Source organism: Canis lupus, chromosome 14 (assembly GCF_011100685.1).
Source record: "Canis lupus familiaris isolate Mischka breed German Shepherd chromosome 14, alternate assembly UU_Cfam_GSD_1.0, whole genome shotgun sequence".
In the NCBI taxonomy this organism is placed as follows: Eukaryota; Metazoa; Chordata; class Mammalia; order Carnivora; family Canidae; genus Canis; species Canis lupus.
This window is the reverse complement of record NC_049235.1, coordinates 33273380-33300770: the sequence shown is the minus strand read 5'-3', so window position 1 is coordinate 33300770 and position 27391 is coordinate 33273380. Positions and strand designations below refer to the sequence as shown.

Sequence of the window (27391 nt, the reverse complement as noted above, 5' to 3'; positions counted from 1 at the left end):
TGAAGGAATACTTGAATAAAATAAGAGGGACAAGCAGGTTAGAATCTGAGATTATTACTGAGGTTATTGCTTTATTTATCTAGTTTCATCCAAAGCTACCATGACACTGGGGCACCTGGGTGGCTAAATCAATGGAGTGTCTGCTTCTTGGTTTCGACTCAGGTCATGATCTCATGGGTTGTGGGATGAGCCCAGCCTCAGGCCCTGTGCTCAGTGAGGAGTCTGTTTGGGGATTCTCTCACTCTGCCCTTCCTCCTACTCTTTCTCTCTCTAAAATAAATCAACAAATATTTAAAAATGACAGCAAATCTATGACATAAAACATCAGCTAATAAATGGAAGTGGGAAGACTGTGAAGAAGTGCCTCTATTCACTCTTATATCCAAATAGTATCCCATAGTTTCTATGACATTGAACTCTGGTAAATTTGTACTAAATGGCATAATTAAACACCTGTAGCAAGAACTGACTAAATAATTAAAAATGAACTTAAAGGTAAAACAGAGGCATAGTGGCCTATTGGAAAGAGGATAATGAATGAAATTAGTTGGATAATTCACACTATCAATAATTTTAAGACTTGAGGTAAGATTATGGATGTTCAATACAATGAGAAAACATTTCAAACCACAGTTGAGTTAGAGAAATACTAGATATATGGAAAGGTGTTTATGTTAAAATGAAGTTTCAATAACATTGAAGGGATGTTTGCTCAGTCCTTTATGTATAATTCCCTAACACAATGCCCATAGTTGAGATATTAGTTTTTACAAAGAAGATTTAGTTCATTCTGTTTGCCAAAAACCTTGTTTCTCTGTTCCTGTTTTTCAAATAAGCTTAAATTTGATAGTTATACTTGGTGAGTCCTCCTACTTCATTATCTTTGATTCTCAGTTTTCTTCCCCCCCCTTTTTTTTAAATTTTCTCTTCTTTAATTTGCATGTTTTTAAACTACTTTTTCTTTTCTTTTTCTTTTGTTTAGTAAAAAGATTTGTACTATACTCTTTTCCAAAAGTCAATTTTTCTGTTAAGAATACCTGTTTCACATCATGTAGCAGCGGTGTGCTGGTAAATGTTTAACAGAAATAGCTGTAATTTGTAGCATTTGCTAAATTCCATGCTGTAAATATTCCCACCAAGGCCTATTTCAAGATACAAGTGTGATGTCACTGAACTCAGATTTGAGTAGAGATATATACTACTCAATATTATATAACAATTAGCTCTCACAAGTCATTGAGAGCCAGCTCCAACATAACACTGATAGACTATTATTTTGATTATTGATAATCAGGGGAAAACTCTTCTAATAATCATTTGCTTAAAAACTTTTTTTCTTGTATGAGTCTGCCCTTTTCAAAATTTACACACTGTTTTATTATTGTTTTACCCCAAAGCATGGAGCTTAAGTCTTCTATATCTTCCACAGAAATTCCAGTTCCTTATCATATTCCATTCTACTGATCCAACCCCATTACTTACCTTATTCCACTCAAGTAGCCTTTTCTCTGCCAAAAACAAAACAAACTCAAAACAGAGCTACTCACAATTCCAAGAAGTTTTAATGTCTTTTTGTATTTTAACTACAACAGATATTTTCCTTTGATTTTAGCTTTTCAAAATCTTATTCAAGACCAAGGTTAAATATTACCTCTATTAAAATATTCCTCCATCCTTTAACCTTAGTTAAAAAGAAAGGGTCCTATATTACATTCCCAAAGTACTCGGTTTATATTGCTTTTAATGTTATTTGCATTAGAACTTTTGGGAAAAACATAGATGTCCAATAAAAGACTATTGAATCAATGGACAGATAAATGAATGTCACAACATGCTTGTTTCACCACTGAAAAGAAATGCTTTCTTTCTTTTATTGGTAATTGGAATCCTGTAAGGTACCTAGGTTCCCAGTCCATATTCCTTTTAACACCTTCTGGAAAGCCTAAAGATAAACCGTATATAAGATCTACATGATGGAGTTTTGAATTATCCAGATATCTTCTACTTTATTTGGCATTTGTGAAAACAGATAAACAAACAAAACATCCTATACCACTTTGGTTCTGCTTCTCATAAACCTTTGAAGAATATAAGAAATGCAATATCATAGGCCATATCTACAATGGAAAATATCTTCAAATAATATTTTCCAAAACATTTTTACTCTCTTTATATTATTCATACATTCCTGTTAAGAGCATGGATAGGTTTTAAAGTCTAAGAGAGAAACCACAGAAAAACTTATTCTGAATTATCTGAATTATCTGAATTATCCTGAATTATCATATATTGTCCCTGTATTCAATTCTCCTTTTCTCTACTCATGAATTCCAAATATTTAAGAGTTTGCAAGCTTCGCCAGATTCACACTAATTCCCCAATGGAGTCAGTCATATATAATGTGAAGGATGAAAAGATGGCAAAACTTCTTTGTTTAAAATCTAAAGCAAACAAATCCCAATAACCAACTTGGACAATACCATCTTAAGAGTTCACCTAAGGAGTGGTTGTCAACACCTATTAGAGTCAATACAAGAGATTCTTTTAGCATCCTTATGAGGCAAAAAGTCACCTCGGGAAGATTATCAACATATATAACCAACATATATAACCAGTAAGTGTAGCCATTGCTCTGATATTCAAGTCAGATGAACACAGGTGAGCCTACTCAACAAGAGCATGCAGTTATTACAAAGAAGAGGAGAAAGAAGAAAAAGAAACAGAGGAAGGCAAGAAGGGAAAGAATGAAAGAAAAAGAGAGGGGAGGGAGGAAGGAAGAGGGGGGCCTGGGTGGCTAAATTGGTTAAGTATCTGCCTTTGGCTCTGGGTCATAATCCCGGGATCCTGGGATTGAGCTGGAGCACTAGTCTCCCTGCTCAATGGGCAGTCTGCTTCTCCCTCTCTCTCATCCTTCTTAATGCTTAGGCTTTCTCTAAAATAAATAAATAAAATCTTAAGAGAGAGAGAGAAAGAGAGAGAGAGAAGGTGAGAGAGAAAGAGGAAGGGAAGGAGAAAGGGAGCAGGAAAGAAGGAATGAAAGGAGTAAAGGACAAACCTTAATACGAGTGAAGGAGATTTTAAAAAGCTATAGTCCATATTTTAATAGCACTGTACGGTGATGGATGGTAGCTACACTTGCAGTGAGCTAGCATTAGACAGCAAGCTGACACTATGTTACACCCTTGAAACTAATGTTAACATTGTTTGTCAACTGTACTCAAATAAGAAACATTTTTAAAAAAGTAAAAAACATGTCATAGACTCAAATATAAGGGCTGAACTTTCAGTACTAGAGGCTGTAGCATCATCCCAACAACTTCCATGTTGATAGCAATTTGTTTTTTTCCCTAACAAGCTTAAAACTGTCATTTATTCTGTTTTGACAGGTGGCCTTTTAATAGCCACGGCCATGTTTTCAACTTACTACCCAAGGCTCTTCTTACTATATGTCCTCTTCTTTCTTCTACCTGCCTGAAGTTTTTCAATGTTTTCGTTTTAGATTCCATAGGAATGCCAACAGCTTAAGCTTTTCTCACCTCTTGGAAAAATTTCTTTCAGGGGAAGCAACCCAGGGTGCTGCTAATTGGCTTTGCATAACAGTAGGCAAATCTGGCCTTAAAATAACTGTGTCATTGTTTGCTGGCCCGTACAAAAGCAGACTACCAAAATGATTTTTCCTGAGAATCTCACAGGCATTTCTATTGCTGATTCTAAAAATGATGTAACTATTCACGTAAGGATCTCTGATGCCATTTCAAGCAACCTGACTCTTCTGATTTGGATAGTCACTTCAATTTCTTGCAAATCTCAAGCTGGTGTTTCTGTTTCACTTAATAAGTTCAAAAATATTCATCATACACTGATAGGGCTGATAAATCTAAGTTCTGAACTTTTCCAAGAACAAGAAAAAAATGGACTTCTGGTATGTCTTCAAAATCAGTTGCCTCAAGGAATTTTCTGTACCATGCTCAAATTAGCTTTAATCCAATAGTATATTATTTTGACTGACCTTTTGCATATTTCCTAAAAGAATAGCTAAAAGATGTTTTGCTAACTAGATCACTTTCATGAAAAAGGGATTCTTTAAAAAGAAAAATACCTATTTTGAATGCATCATTCAGATAAACTTAATTTTTAAAAAATCAAGTTTTTTTGGTACCCATCTATATATTTATACTAAGATGCAGAGTCAAGAGTTCCTGCTGATTTTATAATTCCTTTGGGTTATGTAATACACATTATTCTGCTGATAATAAGTTCTATGAAGCAGCATTTGCCGTATTGACATGGCCTGGCCAAGAACAACAAGGAAAAGAAATAGCATTCAAAAAACTGGCAAAATGTTTATGAATTCTAATCCTCTGCACATGAATAAATACATCTGACAAAGTGCAGAGTCCCTCAAAAAGGCCCTTCTTGACCTTCCTAATTTGAGTTCAATTGCATGTTCAGTGTTGAGAAGCCAAAGTAGGTTCTGCCAATGTTTTAAGCTAAAGCTTTACTACATTTTGCTATTTGTAAAAGTGAAATCCCAGATAATAAGTTATAATTGCCCTATTAATCACTTGAAAAGGGAGTTTGGAGGGAAACTGGGATTTGAAATTGCAATAATTGGCATTTGAAAGATTTTTAAAAAAATTTTTCTTACCTAGGCCTTACTACATAAAACTACTGTGAAAACTACATGTATGCACTTTTTAAAATGATAAGGTACATGCAATATGTCTTATTATATATTACTTTTTCTAAAAGAATGAAATTTAAAACTTCAATGTAGTCATGCTGTTAGTCATAATGACCTTTGAACTGGAAAAAATATATAGAAAGCCAGACCTTGGATTATAAATTATATTGTCAATGAAAGTGAGAAGAACTCTTTGTTTCTTAAGTTGTTTCAAGTATTACATTTTCATTTCCTTTTTTCAAATGAATTATAATGCACAACACACATGTATTTTTCTTCCATTTTTCATTAGGAAAAGAAAATCCTTCTTTCTCTAAGCTTTGTTCCTCTGCATATTGATAGACATGACACACCAAAATTTACCTTTCAAAGTTCAATATACCAAGTCCATCTGTTTCTCTTAAGTATCTTGTGGGAAATTTTATAATCTTATTTATATTCTAAAGAAATATCAACAGAAAAACACCCAGAAAACTAGAGGTTATTTAAACTTATCTTCCTTTAGTTCACAATACCCAAATTTTAGATTGTGCTCATGCAATTAAAGGTAGTCATTGAAAAACAATAAAGTGGGTATTATAATAACTAAAGCAAATTTACTATAAGATGTTCAGATAGTGTAGTTGATTAAATTGTCAATATAGTCAAAAATAATCATTTCAGTTATCATTTATAGCACCTATACATCCATATGGGCATGTTTAAGATTCACCGATTACATTTTTATTCCTTCCAATATCTTAACCCTGTTCTTTCTAAAAATACAGAGAAAAGGTATAGAGTAGGTTTGAGAACAGGTCTCAAATTTTAAATTAGGGGATGTTGTTCTAATGTCATTAACTGCTTTATGTAAACAGTCTATTTGATCTCTAGGAATAGCCTATATAATAAAATGACCACAGACATCCCAGTCAAAAGGTATGAAGTGGAAGGAAGGTACAAAACACAACCAGTTAGCTTTTTAGTATACCCAGACAAATTAAGAAAACCAAGCAACTACATACAACTGACTTGAATGTGTTCTAAAATACAGTCATCCCTTAAAGAAAGAGACCACACATGCAAAAATATTATTCCATTCTCACTGGAAATCCTTCCTTGGAAGAATAAAGTAGGCCAAGTGTAAAGATTACCAGCACATAGAAATAGAATCTCATTTGAATGGATGTGCTCAAAGAGAGCCAGTGAAATCCATAATTTCCTTTCACATATTTGGAAAAGTAGTTGGCTTTTGCAACTGGGTAACATTTTTTTCTGGGCAGGTCAATCATCCATGGAGCCACAATCCACAACCTACTGTGATTTTCTGCACATCTGGCATAAGCCTTTACAATGTAAATATTAAAACCAGTCTGCTTTTCTAAAATGTTTCCATATTTAAAATCAAATAAGTAAGTTGAGACTGTAGGTGAATATGCAAAATATGTTTTCTGGTAGGCAAATAGAGCAGCTTAACATTAACTGACAAGATAGAAGTAACTTTTATTTTTTGCACTCCTTTATTCCTATACATACACACAAAAATGTCCAGCACTATTTTTTAAATCGTTTGTTTATAGGGAACTAAGGCTCTAATATTTAGAAAGTCTTAGACACCCTGACTATGTATGCTCTGAAATAGCAATTTACTAATAAGAATGCTAATCATTAGATAGTTATATCCTTGGGTTACCGTGCCATCTAAAATTATGCAACAGAGTAAAGACTTAAATATTGCTCAAGTTTTTTTCTCATATTTTCCTTAGAAGAAAAAAAGTAAGTATTTACTTCAATAAATAAGGCACAATAATCATGATGAAGCACTATAGATTTGTAAGATAAAGGGTAACAAACAATAAAACTTATGTGCTTAGCATGCAGAAGAAAAAGTACTTTTTTCCCCTTCATAAATACTACAGGCAAAATCATAAGTCACCAGTAAAAAACAATATGCATGACAGATTTAAAAAATGATTTTGTATATGTTTATTTTGTCAGTGGTCACATTGCAAGTTCATGTAAAGAAAGGAAAACATCTAAAACAGTCTTAACACTTGTAAACTTTCACTATAAAAAATAAATAGCTACTCTGGAAAACAGTATGGAGGTTCCTCAAAAAGTTAAAAATAGAGCTACACTACGACCCAGCAATTACACTACTAGGTATTTATCCAAGGGATACAAAAATAGTGATTTGAAGGGGCACATGCACCTCAATGTTTATAGTAGCAATGTTCACAATAGCCAAAATATGGAAAGAGTCCAGATGTCCATGGACAGATGAATGGATAAAGAAGATGTGGTGTGTATGTGTGTGTATATAATGGAAATATGTATTTCCATTATATATCATTATGTGTGTGTGCATGTGTGTGTGTGTGTGTGTGTGTGTGTGTGTGTGTATACACAGGATCATAGGGGAAAGGAAGGAAAAATAAAATGAAAATATGTATTTCCATTATATATCATTATGTGTGTGTGTATACACAGGATCATAGGGGAAAGGAAGGAAAAATAAAATGAGATAAAAACAGAGAGGGAGGCAAGCCATAAGAGGCTCTTAACTATAGGAAACAAACTGAAGGTTGCTGGAGGGGAGGGGAGTGGGTGGGTGGATGGGGTAATTGAGTGATAGGCATTATGGAGAGTACTTGATGTAAAAAGCACTGACTGTTATATGTAACTGATGAATCACTGAATTCTACCCTTGAAACTAACAATGCACTATATGGGGCTGCCTGGATGACTCACTGGTTGAGGTCTGCCTTTGGCTCAGGGCGTGGTCCTGGAGTCCTGGGATTGAGTCCTGCTTTGGGCTCCCCTCGAGGAGCCTGCTTCTCCCTCTACCTGTGTCTCTGCTTCTCTCTGTGTGTCTCTTATGAATAAATAAATAACATCTTTAAAAAAATAATGCACTCTATGTTAACTGAATTGAATTAAAAAAAAAAAGCAACTGTGAAGATGGTCGCTGAGGTCAGGAAGCACTGCAGGAACAAAGTGAAAATATCAACAAAGAGATTGAGACTAGTAAAAGGTACCAAACAAAAATCATAGAACTGAAGAATACAATAACTGAACTGAAAAATTCAATAGGAGAGTTCAAGAGGAGACTAGATCAAATGGAAGAAAAGATCAGCAAATTCAAAGACAGGGCAATGAAATTCATCCAGTCAAAGAGCGAAAAGAAAAAAAAGAATGAAAAACAGTTAATATAGCTTAAAGGATTTATGGGACACCATGAAGCAAATCAAAGCAATTATAGGAGTTCCAGAAGGACAAAAGAAAGGGCCAGAAAGCTTATTTGAAGAAATAGTGGTTAAGAACTGTCCTTACCTGGGGAGAGAAACACACAACCAATATAGGAATCTCAAAGAGTACCAAATTAAATGGATCTAAAGAGACCCACAACAAGGCGTATTAAATTTTCAAAATTTAAAGACAAAGAGAGAATCTTAAAAACAGTAAGAGAAAAACAACTTGTCACAGATAGGGGAATATCATTAAGATTATGAGAGGATTTTTCAGCAGAAAACTTAAAGACCAAAAAGGAGTGTTATAATAAAGTACAGTAAGAAAAAACTGCTAATCAAGAATACACTACTCAACAAAGCTGTCATTAAGAATTGAAGGATAGATACAATTTTGCAGACAAACAAAAGCTAAAGCATTCATCACCATTAGGTTGCCCTTAACAAGAGTTCTTAAAGGGAGTTCCTCAAGCTGAAATGAAAGGATACTAACTAGTAACAGAAAAACGTATGAAAGTATAAAATTAAAGGTAAACATGTAGTTAAATTCAAATACCTTAATATTATAATGATAGTGGGAAATCATAACTCTACTGTAAAGGTTAAAAGACAAAGTATTAAAAATAGCTATAATAGCAATAATATTTTAATGAATACAAAATATAAAAATGTATAAATTGTTATATAAAAATATAAATTGTTAGAGGAGAGTGTAAAAATGTAGAGTTTCTGTATACATTAGGGTTTTATCAGCCTAAAATGCATTATTATAACTACAGGATTTTTGCAAGCCTCATTGTAACCACAGAGCAAAAACCTATAGAAGCATGCAAAAGACAGAGAAATAAAAATGCACCACTGGGGGGTGGGAAAAAAAAATGGGGGAAAAAAAAATGTACCACTATGGGAAATCATCAATGCACAAAAAAAGACAGCAGGAGAGGAAAAAAGGAACTATAAAACTGCCAGAAAACAACAAGATAGCAGGAGTAAGCCTGCATATATTTCTACTTCAAATTTAATGGACTAAATTCTCTAATAAAAAAACATAGAGTAGTTAAATGAATACAAAAATAAGACCTAACTATATGCTGCCTACAAGAGAATAATTTCAGGTTTAAATATACACAGACTGAAAATGAAGGGATGTAGAAGATATTCCATGCCAGTGGAAACCAGAAGAAAGCAGGGATATATATACTTATATCAGAAAAAAATAGATTATAAGCTAAAACTGTAATAAGAGACAAAGAAGGTCATTATATGATGACAAAGGGGTCATCAAGAGTACATAACAACTGTAAACATGCACCCAACATAGAAGGAGCTAAATTAATAAAGCAGGTATTAACAGATTTGAAGAAAGAAACATACGTAAATACAATGATATTAGAGACTTTAATAACCCACTTTCAATAATGGATAGGTCAGCCAGAAAGAAAATCAATAAGGAAACATTGGACTTAAATTATGCTTTAGACTGTATGGACTAAAAGTCATATGAAGAACACCCTATCCAACAGAAGCTGAAAATACACTCTTCTCAAGCACATATGGAACATCCTCCAGGACAAATCAGATAATAGGCCTTAGTTATTAAGACTAAACAAGTCTTAGCAAATTTTAAAAGACTGAAATCATTCCAAGTAACTTTTCTGACCACAATGCATAAAACTAGAAATCAATGACAAAAGGAAACTGGAAAACTCACAAATAGGTAGTAATTTAACAACATGCTCCTAAACAACCAATGGGTCAAAGAGAAATTTTAAAAATCTGGAGACTAATGAACATGGAATCACATCATACCAAAACTTATAAGATGGAGTAAAAGCAGTTGTAAGAAGGATGTTTATAGCGATAAATGCTTATATAAAGAAAAAAAAAAAAAAGATTTTGACAGACAGCCTAACTTCATACCACAAGGAACTAGATAAAGAAAAATAAACTAAGCCTAAGTTAATAGAAGAAAAAAATAAAGATCAAAGTGGAAATAAATGAATGAAAATATAATGGAAAAAAATCAATGAAACTACAGTTTGCTTTAGAAAAGGATAAAATTGATAAATCTTTAACTAGACTAAGAAAAAAAGAGAAAAACCTCAATTAATAAAATCAGATTTGGAAAAAGGGAGTTGACAACTTATAACATAGAAATCCAAAGTATCATAAGAAACTAAGAAACAATTATACATCAATAAATTGGATAATGTAGAAGAAATGTGTAAATTCCTAGAAGCATAAAACCCATCAAGATGGAATTCTGAAAAAAAAAAAAAGAAAATAGAGCAGACCAAAAACTAGTAAGGAAATTGAATCAGTAATCAACCCCCCCCCCCCCCCAAAAAAAGAAAAAGTCCAGAATCAGATGGCTTCACTGGTGAATTCTACCAAATATTAAAGTGCTAATACTCATCCTTCTCAAACTCATCCAAAAAAATAAATAGGAGGGAACATGTCTGAACTCATTTTAGGAGGCCAGTATTTCCCTGATACCAAAGCCAATGAAGGACACTATAAGGAAAGAAATTTCTTTTTGTAGGCCAATATCCCCGATGAACATAGATGCAAAAATTCTCAGCAAAATATTAGCAAACTGAGTTCAACATTACATTAAAAGGATCATACACCATGATTAAGTGCTATTTACTCCAGGAATGCAAGAATGGTTAGCACATACAAATCAACCAATGTGATACAATACATTAGTAAAATGAAGGAAAAAATCATATGATCATCTCAATAAATGCAGACAATGCTTTGACAAAATTCAACATCCTTTGTGATTAAAAACTCTCAACAAATTCAGTATAGAAGGAACATACCTCAACATAATAAATAAGCTGACACCATACTCTAAGATCAAAAACAAGATAAGGATGCCCACTTTTGCTACTTTTATTCAATATAGTATTGTAAGCATGATCTAGAGCAATTAAGCAAGGAAAAGAAATAAAAGACATCCAAACTGGAAAGGAAGAAGAAAAACTGTCTCTATTTACAGATGATATGATATATATAGAAAACCCTAAAGACTCCACCACAAAACCATTAGAATTAATTTAAAATTTTAGTAAAGTGGAAAAATGCAAAATCAACATAAAATACTAGTTTTATATACCAACAATAAACTATCTGAAGAAGAAATAAAACCACCCCATTTAAAATGGTATCATAAACAATAAAATACTTAGAGATAAATGTATCCAAGGAAGTAAAAAGTCTATGCACCAAAAACTGTAAGATATAGATGAAAAAAACTGAAGAAGACACATATAAATGGAAATATATCCCATGTTATGGATGAGAAGAGTTAATATTATTAAAATATTCATGGCATGCCTGGGTAGCTCATGGTTAAGCATCTGCCTTTGGCCCAGGTCATGATTCCTGGATCCTGAGATGGAGCCCCATGCTGGGCTTCCTGCTCAGAAAGAAGTCTGCTTCTTCTTCTCCCTCTACCCCTCCCCTCACTCATGCTGTCTTTCAAATAAATAAATAAAATCTTTTTAAAAAATATTAATATTACCCACGGCAATCTATAGATTCAATGCAATCTTTATCAAAAGGCAATTTTTACAGAAATAGAAAAAATATTCTAAAACTCATATGAAACCACAAAGACCCCAAACAGATGAAGGAATCTGGAGAAAGAATAATAATGCTAGAGTCATTACACGTCTTGATTTCAAATATACTACAAATAATCAATGTAAAATGTATGGTACTGGCATTAGAAAGACACACAGATTAGTGGAACAGAAGAAAAGACCCACATAAACTCATACACATATGGTAAATTAATCTTCAACAAAGGATCTGGGAATATACAAGGGAGGAGGGAATAGTCTCTTCAATAAATGGTGTTGGTAAAACTGAACAGCCATCCACAAAAGAATAAAAATGGACCCCTATCTTACATCATACACAAAAGTCAATTTAAAATTGATTAAAAACTTAAATGTAAATGTGAAACCATAAAACTCTTAGAAGAAAACTTAAGGTGTAATCTCCTTGACATAAACCTTGGCAATGGTTTTTTTTTTTTTTTTTTTGATCTGACGCCAGAAGTAAAGGCAACAAAAGCAAGCAAGCAAGCAAACAAACAAACAAAGTGGGACTAATCAAGCTTAAAAGCTCTGCACAGCAAAGGTGAATAAAATGGTAACCTATGGAATTGAAAATATTTGCAAACTATATATCCAATACGAAGTTAATATCTAAAACACACAAAGAACTAATACAACTCAATAGCAAAAAAAAAGGCACCCCCCCAAAAAAATAAAAAATGAACAAAAGGCCCAATTAGATGTTTTTCCAAAGAAAAAATGTAAATGGCCAACTTGGAAAGGTGATCATCAATATTAGTAATCATCAGGAAACTACAAAACAAAAACCTCAGTATTATCAAAAAGAAAAGAGATAAATGCTGATGAAATGTGGAGAGCAGGAAAAATTAGTGCAATGATGTTGGAAAGGTAAGATGTACAGCCACAAAGGAAAACAGTAGGTGATTCCTCAAGAAACTAAAACTGCATATTTTATGACATATGATCCAGCAATCTTACTTCTGGGTATATATATCCAAAGGAAACAACAGCAGTCTTGTAGAGATAGCTGTGCTCCAATGTTTAATGCAGAATTATTGACAATAGTCAAGATATGGAAACAACCTAAATGTCCATCAACAACAGATAAGTTGATAAGGAAAATGTGGTATATATAAGTGTATGTATATACATACAATAGAATATTATTCAATATTTTAAAAAGTAGGAAATCTTGTCATTTTTGACAACGTGGATAAATCTGGAGGGCATTATGCTAAGTGAAATAAGCCAGAAAGATATAAAAATTGCATGGTATCACTTATGTGGGTCCCCACCCCCAATAAAATTAATTGAATTCATAAATACAGAGTAGAATAGTGGCTGCCCAGGGTTAAAGGGGTGGAAGGGAATAAGGAGAGGTTGGTAGAAGTTTTTAAACTTTCAGTTACAAGATGAGTAAGGTTTGAGGATCTAATGTGTAATATGATGACTGTAGTTGATAATACTGTATTATATAATTAAAATTTGCTAAGAAAATAGAATTTAAGTGTTTTTGCCAAATGAACAAACAGACAAAATATAAGTATGTGAGGTTATGAATGTGTTAAATTAATTTTATACAGGGAATCAGTTTACAATGTATGCATATATCAAATCATCACATTGTACACTTTAAATGTATTACAATTTTATTTGTCAACTACATTTCAATAAAGCTAAAAAAAATGTAAAAGCTTTACTTTCTCCCTTGATCTAACATAATCCTATGGAAAGTCTCAAGAGAAATTTTCTTTGAGTTATTTGTTTTTCAGTGTTTAAATGCTTATTAGCTGGGACAATATATAAAGATTTTCTTCACCCAAGAGTTACTTATTTATTGAGTTTGCAAATAACCTGATTGAAGGAAGTGCAGTGGATTAACTGGACAAAAGTTATACCATGTAACAAGAGTACATGTAAACTCCTAGAAGTTTACCTTCTTTGTTAAAATTGTAAGAGCAATACTCTGCTTTCTGATTATGTGGGATTAAAAAAATAAGTATATGGATGCATACATCACTAGTTCTTTAGTGCTACTTTTGTAAACTTTTAATTTTTTTTTACCTCATTTCCTAAAAGAGCATTTACGCAGGCTTCTGATGCATCACAGATGGCTGTCAGATCATGTCCTCCTTCTAAGGCCAATACCACGTGTCCATCAGCCAATGTCATCAATTGCTTCGTCAAATGACCAAAGCCTATCATAACACAAACAGAACATTTCAAAGTATTAAATCAAAAGAGAATACTACTAGAATCTAATGTTGATTGAACTTTTATTCTGTGTGTGTCTTTTCTCAGCACCTTCCATGGGCTAATTCATTTAATACATACAATAACTTGATAAATTAGGTACTATTATTATCTATATTTTACAAATGTGGGAACCAAAATCCAAGATCCAACAACTAAGCAGTATCACAACCAAAATTTACACCAATCACTATGATTTCTCATCAGTGTATACTAGTACCTTTCACAACATATTCTATGTGTACTTGGATGAAAAATCTGAGTAGCATTTGGCAAGTGTTAATGAGGTCAATAATACATATATCAAATCAGATATATGTTTGACTTTGTTTCTTATCTCCATTATCTGTCTTACTTTATTATAAAAAGAGGTTTTTTACACATCCCTTCAAATTACTTATCACATCAGATTTTTATAGACATAATTTTGATTATGAAAGTTAATAAATGTAAAAAAAACCAATATCTATACATTCTAAAGTTTAATGGTATGAGAAACACCTGTCAACTCACTCTCTTTCCAATTTAAGGAAAATGATGTTAGCAATACTTTTAAAGCCCCTTGTGTACTTCTATTAATATCTTTCCTCCACTCTGCAGGAAATTAGGATCCTGACTTTGTGTGATATTTCCTTTGCTTTATTTTGTTTAATTTTTTTGAACTTTATAAAAGTGATTTGATATTTTCACAACTTGCTCTTTGCATACAACATCTTATTAGATCATCTCTGTTGATAAAAGTAGCAATAGTTCTTTGCTATCTAGTAGGCCATATCATGAGTATAAAAGAACTTGTTTACCCAATCTCTTGATGACAGATATTTGCATTTTTTGTTATTACCAAACCCCAGTGCTTTATTACAAACAATGCCTTCATGAATGTTTTTATAGCACTCTTTGGTTCACGTGTGCAACAGTGGAGTAAAATCATTGTGGCTTAAAATCTGCTAAATAATACCAGATTATTTCTAAAAGGCTACAACCAATCCATTCTGAGAAGTGGCATATATAAAAATTTCCATTTAGTTATGTCCTTACCAATATTTGGTATAATTTACCAAGCGAGTGAATAATGGTTTTAATGGCTTTTTATTGTGGCTTCATTCAGTTTTAAGAGGGACCTTTCTTTTTTTATTATTTTTAAATATTTTATTTATTTACTCATGAAAGACAGAGAGAAAGAGAGAGAGAGAGGGAGAGACACAGGCAGAGGGAGAAGCAGGCTCCATGCAGGGAGCCCAATGTGGGATTCCATCCTGGGTCTCCAGGATCACACCTTGGACCCAAGGTGGCGCTAAACCTCTGAGCCACCTGGGCTGCCCAGGAGGGACCTTTCTATTTCTACTTTGAATTAAAGGTTTTTTTATAAATGGTTGTTAAATTTGTTTACACCAAAATGAGATTTTTTTCTCCTAAAATTTCATAGTGTTGTGTTACATTAATTAATGTTTCTAACATTAAGCCATCATTGAATTTATGGAGAAAAATAAGCTTGATTGTGATGTAATTATCTTTTTTGCACACAACTTGATTTGTTTTATTAGTGCTTTGTTTGGGATTTTTTTCACCTATGTACATGAATGCAGTTAATCTATAATTTTCCAGTCCTGTATTGACCATGTTGAATATTGATATGGTAAGAATCTCCTTTTTCCATTATATGATTCTAGAAAGTTGAGTAGAAATCTCCTCTACAACCATTTGAGCTTTGTGTTTTTTTTGAGGAAGATTGAATTTCTTTAGCAACTATAGGACTACTCATGCTTTCTCTATCTTCATAAGTTATATTTCTTAGAAATTTATTTAAGTGTTCAAATTTATTGAAATAGAGTTGTTTATTTATTATCTTATTTTAGAATTCCAATTAGATGTATGTGGTTATTGTTATTGTATTCTCAATGTCTCTTAAGGTTTATTTCATTTTTTTGTCTCTTTCTGTCCTGAATTATATGTATTTTTATTTCAGATCTAATTTCCAGCCTTTCTTCGCATGTGTCTTATCTACTATTTAACATTTCTATTGGTATCTTCATTATAGTGATTATACTGTTCAATTCCAAATGCTCTATTTAGTTAGATTTCATAACTTCTTAGTTATTTTTATAGTTTCTTACTATTTGCTCATGTTTTTATTTCTTCCTTTTATTTATCAATAATTAATTTACATTCTGTATCTGTTATTTGAAATCTTTATGACCTAATATTACTATTTGTTATTTCTGCTGAATCATCCTCATGATGTCTTAATTCTCCTCTGTTTTATTATTATTATTATTATTATTATTATTGAGCTCATATACATTGGAGCTTCCTATGTGAGAAGTTTTCGAAACTTAAACTGAATTTGATCTATTTTTGAAACCTGGGTTAAGTGTGATTTTATTTGCCTCTACAGGATGACTGTGATAGTACCATTTAAGATAAATTTTAAACTCTTAGGTTTCAGGGACTTTTTTTAATGTAGTTATTGTAAATGTGGACCCGAAAACCTGACTGCAATTCTCATGTAAAAAAAAATGAGGCTTCCCCCCATTTTCTTTTCAATATTTTGAAAATCCTTCTATTCATAGCCCTAGCTAAGATAGATTTGTTGTTTTAATTCAGCAGTATTTCCTCTTCCATTCACCCTTTTCGTTAGAGTTGCCTCTTTCTTATTCCTTTCTTTATGCTGGTCTCTAATCAAAACTTTTTCCATCATAGGCCCAAGGCTTTGACTCCCTTTTCCAGTATGCAGTAGTAATTAATGTTCAACCTTTATCCAGCTGGAGACTTTGGATAGCCAAGGGTAGCCAACAACTATAGGATTTGTTAATCTCCTTTGATCTTTTTGGAAGTCATTCATGAATTTTAAAAAGTAGTTTTGATACCTTTATGTAGAAGTGTTTCAGGATAGATAGACTTTCATACTGCCAAATGTAAATGTCTCTCATTCAACATTAAAAAAAATTAACATTGCATCCAACTTGCCCAATTTCAAGGACATTTGCAAAAAAAAATAAGTGAAAGTAAATAATGTGTTCAATATGGCATTGCATTTTTTAATATGTTTAAGGAACTTACAAGGAATAATGTTTAATTTTAAATCAATTATATTTTTAATAATTAATAGCTTTTATTTTTTAGAGCAGTTTGGGTTTAAAGAAAAACTGAGCAGAAAGTACAGAGAGTTTCCATTCACCTGTCATTTCCTCTATTACTAATATCTTACATTAGTGTGGTACATTTGCTACAGTCGATGAGCCAGTATTGATATATTATTGATAATAAAAGCCAATGTTTAGGATTTACTGTTTGTGTTGTATGGTTCTGTGGGTTTTTACGAATGCATAATGTCATGTACCTACCATTATAGTATCATATATTTTGTTTCACTGTCCTTTTTTTAAAGATTTTATTTATTTATTCATGAAAATACATAGGAGAGAGAGAGAGAGAGAGGCAGAGGGAGAAGCAGGCTCCATGCAGGGAGCCTGATATGGGGACTCGATCCTGGGTCTCCAGGATCACGCCCTGGGCTGTAGGCGGCTCTAAACCGCTGAGCCACCTGGGCTGCCCATTGTTTCACTGTCCTAAAAATCCTATTCTCAACCTATTCATCCTTCCTCTCCACCCCTCCACACTTGCAAATCAATAACATTTTTGTTTTCATAGTTTTGTCATTCATTTTTCAACGTTTACATTAATTCAAATTTTTCTGCTTCTTGTATTATCCATTCTACAGTATAAAGGACATTATTTCATTTCCCCTCAATTGTGTGGTGCTTATAATACTTAGGGTATTTCTACATCCATAAAAATGTGAAAGAATAATCTTAAATATGGAAGTGCATGCCCTGCAAGACTGACTGGGCTACTTTCAAGGCTGATCTCTTCTTCTCCATAGCATTGTGGCTCTGCGAAAGGAATTCTCAAAATAAAGTTGATAGAACTAAATGAAAACCTATAATATTGTGAAACAATGAGATCTCAAAACTAAACTAAGTTGCTTCCATTTTGGAAAAATAGAATAATATATTCTTAATCCTTGGAATGCACTGAGATATTCATCCAATAAAGCATAACTGTCCAGAATTTCAGTATTGCTCTAGCACTTGAGGTTAGCCAGAAACAAAATTTTACTTCCTCACTACCTTGAAGTACTTCATTGTTGATTCTACCCACTTAGCTAATATTTTGATAGAAGTCAAAATAGTCATTTATAATTACTCTATATTTCTTTTTTTTTAAAAGATTTTATTTATTTATTCTTGAGAGAACAGAGAGAGAGAGAGGCAGAAACATAGGCAGAGGGAGAAGCAGGCTCCATGCAGGGAGCCCGATATGGGACTCGATCCTGGGACTCCAGGATCATGCCGTAGGCCGAAGGCAGGTGCGAAACTGCTGAGCCACCCAGGGATTCCCCTAATTACTCTATATTTCTAAATAGTTTTCAAAAATTATCCTACAAAGATTTTTAAAAATAGATAAAAAGTGTTTTCAAGCACTATAATATTTCTTTTTATGAACCTCATGATGATATCAAATGGAGTTTTCCATGGGCCACTTATGGGGATGACCGCACTAAACTCCCTACCTTCTTACATGATTACTATAAAAAGAATGCTAAACTTTCAGAAGATGTGTATGGCAAAGTTTTGATCTCTAATGGTTAGAAATATTAAAAGTTAATAGCACATAGTAACTGTTCCATTCCAGAAAATAAAAAAGCAAGAAATACTCATAATACTCAGAGGCAAATAGGCAAATATTTCTGCTAATCATATTGTTAAATATTCAGAAGAGTTTTTCCTATAACTCTAAACCAGGACTATAATGAGAACTTAAACATATAATAATAATAAATCAAGGCAGTATGCCATATCTTTCATAGTAAAGGTTCCTAACATTTGAGAATTCAATTATCTAAAGTCATTATTGAGCAGATCAAATCACACAGACTTAGAAAAAGAGAAAGAGAAAGAAAGTCTCAAATCTGATTTAAGTTCACTCTTACCCCTGGAAAAAAAGTCCCATAAAATACCAAATTTAGATGGGATAGTAAAAAGTAAAAGGAAAGAATGGAATGAAGCTAATCTTTGATCTCTATCCAAATTCCTCTTTCTTCTACCTACAGGGTTTATTTCCATTCACATGTTACCCATGTGATTTTTGAGCCACAGATTGAAGCAGCTGAACTTTTGAGTTATGCTTGCACAAAAGATTCAAGTGAAATAAAGAAATGAATATCTACAAGGCCTGTGCCCTCTTCCAATCAAAGTAAGGAACTCAAGAATAACTTTAGTTTTTAACCTGAGTTCTACTGTGTCCATTACTCCTGTACATATATATGGGGTATTTGAAAAGCCAAGCATGGCTATTAATGTCAAGGTATTATTTTCTAGGACATGTGAGATAAAAGTTTCAGTGGGGTGTATGTGAAACATTTTTAATAGGCATAATTGCAAGTTGGATTTAAAGTTTTTACTACAAAAGGCACAAAAGCCCACCCTGCTTGTTACAATAAACTTAACCTGAACAGTTGAAACATTATAGTGAAGCATAACTAGCAATTTGTTTTCAGGATGGTTGGAGTGTCCTGAGTGTGAGGGCTTATGGGAAAAAAATGATCAAGTGGAAAAACATATCTATATAACATGTTGCATCTTGGGCTAAAGCAATCATCAAATATGGTGATGGAACTAGGTTCTGAAGGTCCATATATACCTTTAGCTTCTGGATTATTTTGGGAGTGGGAGTAGAGCTTAGGGAGAAGCCTGTGGAGCAGCAACATGGGCACACTCAGGGTAGTCACTGAAATTGGTATATATCTACTGAAAATCAGATTTGGCAGTCTTTTCTATTACTTTTGCACTGACTAGGATGGAATTCTGTAAGAAATACTTTTTTTCAAAGTGAAATTTGGCACCTTACACTCTTTTGAGGAAATCTTCCAGAATGAGGCATTAACGAAATGCTAACACTACTATACTACTGCCACTACACTAGAGGAATCCTCTGTGCAGCCTGGTTGTTTCAGAAAGCATTAAATTAATTTAATTTAATCAGCATTAAATTACAAGTATGAGAAGGAAGCTACATTGTAACAAGTCATTTCTTTTCATGAACAAACAGAGCTGAAGTGGTAACTACCAAGAATGGGACACCACTGGGGAAGAGAATTGGAAGGGCATTTTCAGTTAGAAATTCTGTTTAGTTCTGTTGGTTTACTAGAAGCAAATGTAATTTTTTGTTTCTGAAAAGAATTACAAAGTAAGTTGTAAATATGGCCTTGTTCAAATTATCAGTTTCAATTAGATTTCCTGATATTCTATAGGGTATTACTTCTGGCTAGAAGTCATATTGTGTTAGCATTTTTTTAAGTTCAGAAAAGCTGTTTGAAATGAAAAATCGCTCAAAGAAATCTCAATAATTAAACTTTAGATATGTATTTATTTTTAAAAAGATTCTATTAATTAGTGAGAGACAAAGAGAGAGTGACAGAGACATAGGCAGAGGGAGAAGTAGGCTCCCTACAGGGATGTAGGACTCCATCCCAGGACCCCGGGATCATGAGCTGAGCCAAAGGCAGATGCTCAACCACTGAGCCACCCAGGTGCCCCACTTTAGATATGTATTTAATAACTAAGTTATGGACAAAAAAAGGATTCATCCTTCAAAATGGTATGTCTCAAACACTTCTATCTGATGTTTCCCAAATAGTTCCCAGGGTATAGTCATACTGAGAAGAAAAAACACTAACTAGCTTTATTTTAATTTCCACTAATAAAAAAACTGTTTTGGAAACCAAAATTAACACAAATTCAATGTAGAATATTTGGAAAATAATGAATAAATAGTAAATAAAATAAAATAGCAATATATATAGTTATATATTATATAAGTGTATTTTCTTATAGTTAATAAATAATAAAATAATGAATAGCAATAAAGTAATTGTAATGTTTATAACAGTAAATCCACAGTCCTACTAACCAAAGATTTGCCAATTCTCCTTCTGTGGTATTTCATACTTTTTGTTTTTGTGTATTTTAAAAATAAATATCATAATTTTTTAACTTACAATTATCTCTAGTGGGAAACATTTTTCAAATCCTCACAATATTATTTTAAACATATTAATATGCCAATCAATTCTATTTTTATATATTTGTTACTAGGTTTTCAGTTTTGTATATGATTGCAAATAGTATCCTCTTGTATGGTTAAAGTGGCCACTTTATTTATTTATTTATTTATTTATTTATTTATTTACTTATTTATTTACAAAAAAATCTTATTTATTTATTCATGAGAGACACAGAGACAGAGACATAGACAGAGGGAGAAGTGGGGTCCTCGCAGAGAGCCCAATGTGGGACTCTATTCCTGGACTGCGGATCACACCCTGAACCAAAGGCAGAGGCTCAATCGCTGAGCCACCTAGGCATCCCAAAGGGCCACTGCATATCAGCATTTATTTGATGCTAGTGTTATTATGTATTATTTTATAATCGAAAGAGGCCTATTTTTAAAATTAATTTTTCTTTCTTATCAGTTACGAGATCATAATAGCAGAGCATATAAAGGCAAAATGGGAACTAAGTTCCGATACTCTATATACTCCATTCTTTTAGAACCTAGATGTATTCAGCAATGCCTGTTGTGGATAACTGAAACATTATTTTTTTTTAATATTTTTTTCAATTTTTATTTATTTATGATAGTCACAGAGAGAGAGAGAGAGGCAGAGACACAGGCAGAGGGAGAAGCAGGCTCCATGCACCGGGAGCCCGACGTGGGATTCGATCCCGGGTCTCCAGGATCGCGCCCTGGGCCAAAGGCAGGCGCCAAACCGCTGCGCCACCCAGGGATCCCTAACTGAAACATTATTATAAAAGCCCAGGGAAATGAGAGATACTCCCAGATAGCCTATTTCTCTTATGAAATTACAAAAACGTTGAATTGGAATTCTCTAGGGAAGTTAAGACGAAGGAATTCTGTTGTACACCGAAGAGGGACTTCTCTCCAACCTACAATTTAGTTGCCATTGTTATTTTGTCATCCTGTAATAGATTAGACTCTAGAATCAGCAACCAATTGCCAGAGAAAGTACCTGGGTCATAATTCATTGGATTAATACAGAGATAGACACACACACACTCTCTTTCTCTTTCTCTCTGTCTCTCTCTGTCTCTCTCTCTCTCTCACATACACACAGTAAATAGACACAAAGGCACTGATTCTAGACAGGTCATTTTACTTCTACTTATATTAATCTCTTAACTTTGTTGATGTCAGTTTCCCATTCACTGCAAGTGTTTTTCCACTATTATTTTTTGTCTGTTGAGGAAAGTTTCAACTAAAAACAAAAACAAAAAGAAAAACAAGCCCCCCAAATCCAGGAATGACAGAGGCAATCTTCACACCCATACCCATTCAGAAGAGGTAGCAGAGTGAAAATCAGCAGTAGTGACATTCTCTTCGAAATACTGACACCTACTATATTATTAATTTATATCATTCTTGTAACTCTTTCTGATATAGTTAAAAAGTCTCAATAACAATTTATTCATATTTCTCACAGCTTAGTTTCATTTGGGCCTGAAATACTTGTGAAGACTTCATTGCAGATTCAATACAGTAGGGATTAAAGGAGACACTTTGTCCCATTTTAATTTGAAATTTAATTTTGCTTATCCACTGGCCTAATCTCTATAGTTATGTCCAGAAGGGATCACTGAAGAATGCACATACAGCGAAGTATAATTATAAAAACTGTAGCCATTTTCCTCTATAAACTCCTTCATCATTAAATTGCCATATTGTTCTTTGGGAAAATGCAGTCAAACTCAAGTTGAGAGAGAAGTTTGGGTAGCATGTGGCTGTCTCATGTATTGTGAGACTCTAGCAGGACTTCAAAGCAGAATCTGATTGTTACAGATGGGAAGAATGCTTTCCACAGAAATACCTTTTTAAGACTCATAGTGCTGTAATTCATATGGTAGGCACTTGTGATTCATTCCTGATGATGTTGGGATCATTTAACTCACAAAACCATTGTCGCTACCATAAAATCCTTTCATCTGTAGCCAAAAAAGTTTATTTCATGCAAATGAAAATTTTTCATTAAAGTATCACCTTAATAATGGGCAAAGATATATATTTTCTGGTCATGTTTAAAATGTAAATTTATGAACATATTCTGAAGATTCATTTCATATTAAGATCTTTATTTATTTGATGTCCTAGGACTCTTTCCAAGTTCATTGAAACCGGAAATCAAATTTAGAAGAAATATGGAGATTATTATCATTAAATCTTTCAGTTGGCTTATTTTAAGCAGCCCTATAAATATTGCATATGTTTTAAAGAAGGTACTTTCAACTATAGTCAAAATTCCTTTGCTGTTCCAGTCAGTTATGGTCAAGGAGGTGAGTTTATATTCTCAGCATCTTTTGAAAAAAAAATGAAGTTGGTTTTTATCTTAAAGTCTGAGGAAACAGAATACTTCAATGCCATTATTTTTGGAAAACATTTGTTCTGAAGAACTCCTGAGAATAAGATGGCAAAAAAGGTTGACAGGCATTTTGATTATCCATCCATTCATTCATTGATCCATCCATCCATCATCCCCCATCTATGATCTACCTATAAATCAACATTTACTAAATTCCTACTATGTGCCATAGTTTTATATATAAATCTGATACTTGAAATAGATATTTGAATCTCAGTTTTTTCACCTGTAAATATAATGAAGGATTAATTATTCTGGGCAGCCCCAGTGGCCCAGCGGTTTAGCGCCGCCTTCAGCCCAGGGTGTGATCCTGGAGACCTGGGATCGAGTCCAACGTCAGGCTCCCTACATGGAGCCTGCTTCTTCCTCTGCCTGTGTTTCTGCCTCTCTCTCTCTCTGTCATAAATAAATAAATGAAATCTTTAAAAAAAGGATTAATTATTCTGTCTCACAGATTTGAAATGAATATCTAATCATATGAAGGTACCTCAAAAAAATAAGCACCTACATCAAACAGAGCCTGTCTCATAGCACTTTTTATCTTTTTTTTTTTTTTACTTTTTATCTTTTTTAATAAAGGATTTTAAACATGGAATTTTAGATCTAGAAATGAATTTTAAGATTCTATATTCCAATATTTTCATTTTAAGGATGAGGAAACTAAGACCCAGAAAGGTGAATTATAAAGGCAAACAGTTGACAATATAGTTGGGGCGAGAACCCAAAACTCTCAGTGAGTGCATTTCTTACATTCAGCCAACTCAATAGATATTAATACTGCTCATATTTTTAGACATGATTTCTAGTTCAAAAGGAACTTTAAAAAGAGTTCCTAGATACCAAATTGCTTTCACAAATCATTGCTTTGGTGTGTTAAGTGTAAACAAACCAGAAACATGTGAATTAAATTTCCCTTAAAATACACAAATATAAAACCAGTTAGGAAAAAAAAATCCCTAGAAAATGCTTTTGGACATCATAGGACCATTTCTTCCTACCCCTCAACAATATTTTTTGCCAAACCCCAATTGCAATTTGATTTGCCAATCACTAGTTTTTACTGCTGTTTTCAATAATGCATCAAACACATGGGATCTATTCTCTCACCAATGTTCATGCATAATTGACCAAGTGGGATGGAACAAGAGCAGAACAGACTTATGCTAAGCAATGATGATCCCATTAAAGTAGCTTGCACTACTCAAAATCAACCAGTATTTACTGAGCACATACTGTAATAACAGCTAGGGAAATACATGGATAAGTAACATATACTTCCTGCCTTCAAGGAACTAAAATATAAGAGGTATGCATGGAGATAGGTAAAATTTAACATATAGAAAGATAATTGTTTATTTTAAAACATACTTTTAAATAAAGCTTAATAGATGAAATATATCTGCTAAGAGGAAACTCAGAAGATAATAGAGGAGATATTCAAACATTTGCAGTGTTACATATTTGTCTATCTTTTCTTCAGCTTCCCATTTATGACACAGGAATAGTAATATTGATTAGTTTCCCCAAAGTAATGTCTGTAAAATGCATCCATCCAGTACTTGACACACAGGCAGTATCAGTAACTATTACTTCCTCATCTTAAGCCATTAGCCCTCTTAATGATTTAAAAGCTCTATTAAATAAATAGGTAATGTCTTCTAGATGGTATTTTTCTTTCATTTATTTAGTTTTTCAATTAGTAAACCTAGTTCTAGAATACTCAAGTATGTTGACATAGGATCATACATATTGTAGCTCCAGAAAGCAAGATGCAGAAGAGTAAGTCTGGTGGACAGGAACTGATATTTCCAGACAATCCTGCTTTTTAAAATTTATTTCAAAATATTAAATTGCTAAGAATTGATTAACACTTGGAGATCTAACATACATACAGCTTGGTACATGGTAGGAGTACAGTACATGTTTATTGACAGAATGAGTGAATTTGGAATGAACATATTCAAGTTTACTTGATTGCATTTAAATTAGTAAGGTAGGCAAAATTCTGAGAATGACCTTGAATAACTCTAATGACTCTTGCGCTTGTATAATCCTCTTCTTTTTTAGTGCATAGGTTGGTATGGTTACACTCATGCAGTATTGCAAAAGGATTTTTAAGTTGAATAACTAAACCAAAAGGGAAATTTGGGACAGTGTTTAGCACAAAGGAGGTGGATATATAACCTAATCACACGAATCCCTTAAAAGCAGAGTTTTCTCCAGCTGGCCCCGTAAGGGAAAGTTGGAGAGATAGATTTGAAGGATAGGAAGGACTAATGTATCATTATTGGTTTGAAAACGGAGGGCATCATGTAAAAAGGAATATTGGTAACTTTTAGCCACCAAGGAAAGGGGGACCTCATTTCTGTAAGTGCAAGGGACTGAATTTCAGCCAGCAACCTGAATGAACTCAGAAGAGGAATGTTTCTTAGAATCTTCAGAATAAGGAGCCAGCGTGGCTCTTATATCAGCTTTGTGAGACCTGAAGCAGAGAACTCAGTAGTATTTCCCTAGATTTGTGACCGTAGAACCATGAGGTAATTAATGGGTGGTGTTTTAAGCTACTAAATTTTCATATATTGCTGAATGTACTGCAGGTCTAAGAAAGCTGAAACTATAATTATGGCCACTACAAAAATTAGAAATTCTGAAATATTTATCCTGTGCTAGGTTATTGGACTTTGTAGAGATGTTTCATCATCCAATTCTCACACCAACCTCATGAGGTAAAAATAGAATAATTCTACATTGCACAGGGGATTTAGGATGCTGCTTGTGCTGAGTTTAAAAGATGAGTAGCTCAAAAAAAAAAAAAAAAGATGAGTAGTTGTTGACTGAACATGGACAGGCTATTTCATCAGCAGAGCCTCATAAATGTGGGTACTGTTTGATTAATCAAATTGTATAGATAATAACCTCCAAGTCGAGGGAAGAATATCAGACATTCTATAGAGGAACAAACAAAAAGAAGTTGAGTAACTTTCCCGAGGTCACACAACTAGAATAAAGTAATGTCAGGACCCAAACCCAAAAAAATCCAAATGATTTTGAAAAGCATGATTACTTTTCACTTGGAAGATGAGGTAACCAATGTGTGTCACTATGTGCCAGAAGTATTCAACTTTCTTCACTAATTGCCAAACTATTTTCTCCATTAAGTGCCAAGAGCCAGTATACTGAGGAACAAGATAAGTACCTTGACAATATCTGAACAAAACGTTCATTTATCTGGGAAAGATGGATTGTTGGGAAACAAAAGGGTTGTGATGAGTTTTCATGTGTGATGAGATTCTTCAAATAAATTTGCTGCTGATTTCTATTATTACCTTGAACCAAAGCCAAAATCTGTGGGTCATTCTATTTTTTTTTAGGTATGTATGTATGTATGTATGTATGTATGTATGTATTTATGACAGAAGGAGAGACACACAGACAGAGGGAAGAGCAGGCTCCCCACAGGGAGCCCAATGTGGGATTTGATCCTGGAACCCCAGGATCTAGCCATGAGTAGAAGGCAGGCCCTCTACCACTGAGCCACCCAGATGTTTCAGTGGGTCACTCTATTTAAAAGAACATGAGAACTCCACTCCTGGATGAACCTGAATTTATGTAGATTAGGTGATCTTTCTCAAGCAGAGAGATTTCTAAAATTGTAAACTCTTCTAAAGAAGGAAGGGCTTGTTAAAGATGTACGATCATTGGCCACATCTGTCTGGCTGGAAAAGTTTGGCCACTGTAAGACTTTTCTAATTAATATATCTTGTAGTCAAGGAATTCTGGGAGGTCTTACACGGCTTAAAGAGTGTACAAGTTAGGAGAAGCCTCTGAGCATAGATAAGTAGACATGTCACCAGAAAACTCTAGGCTCACTGACATAGAAAGGTAGGCTCAAAATACCAGTCATCTAACCACCTGTCATTGATTTTTTACAACTTTGAGGATTAAATTCAAAGCCTTCAAGATATGGTCTCTCTCTAGCCCCATTTTATGCCATTCTTCCAAATTTAGTCTTTCCTTGACTTAGAGTTATGATCTATACAATTTGATTGATCAAATGGTACATTTGATGAGCTTCTGCTGATGAAATACCCTGTTCAAGTTCAGTTAATCCCTAATCATCCCAGTTAATCCCTAATCATCT

The 27391-nt window shown here is 33.4% G+C and overlaps 1 protein-coding gene across 20 annotated transcripts in view; it reads right to left on the bottom strand.

Annotated features, from left to right (window-relative positions):
- The window catches only part of HDAC9 (histone deacetylase 9), a 911202-nt gene that overhangs the window by 57254 nt on the left and 826557 nt on the right, over positions 1 to 27391 (bottom strand). For all 20 annotated transcript variants that reach the window (XM_038557033.1, XM_038557034.1, XM_038557035.1 and 17 more), the window contains one exon: positions 13566 to 13699. In XM_038557033.1, the coding sequence (XP_038412961.1) occupies positions 13566 to 13699 (134 nt within the window). The remainder of the gene's footprint in view (positions 1 to 13565; positions 13700 to 27391) is intronic.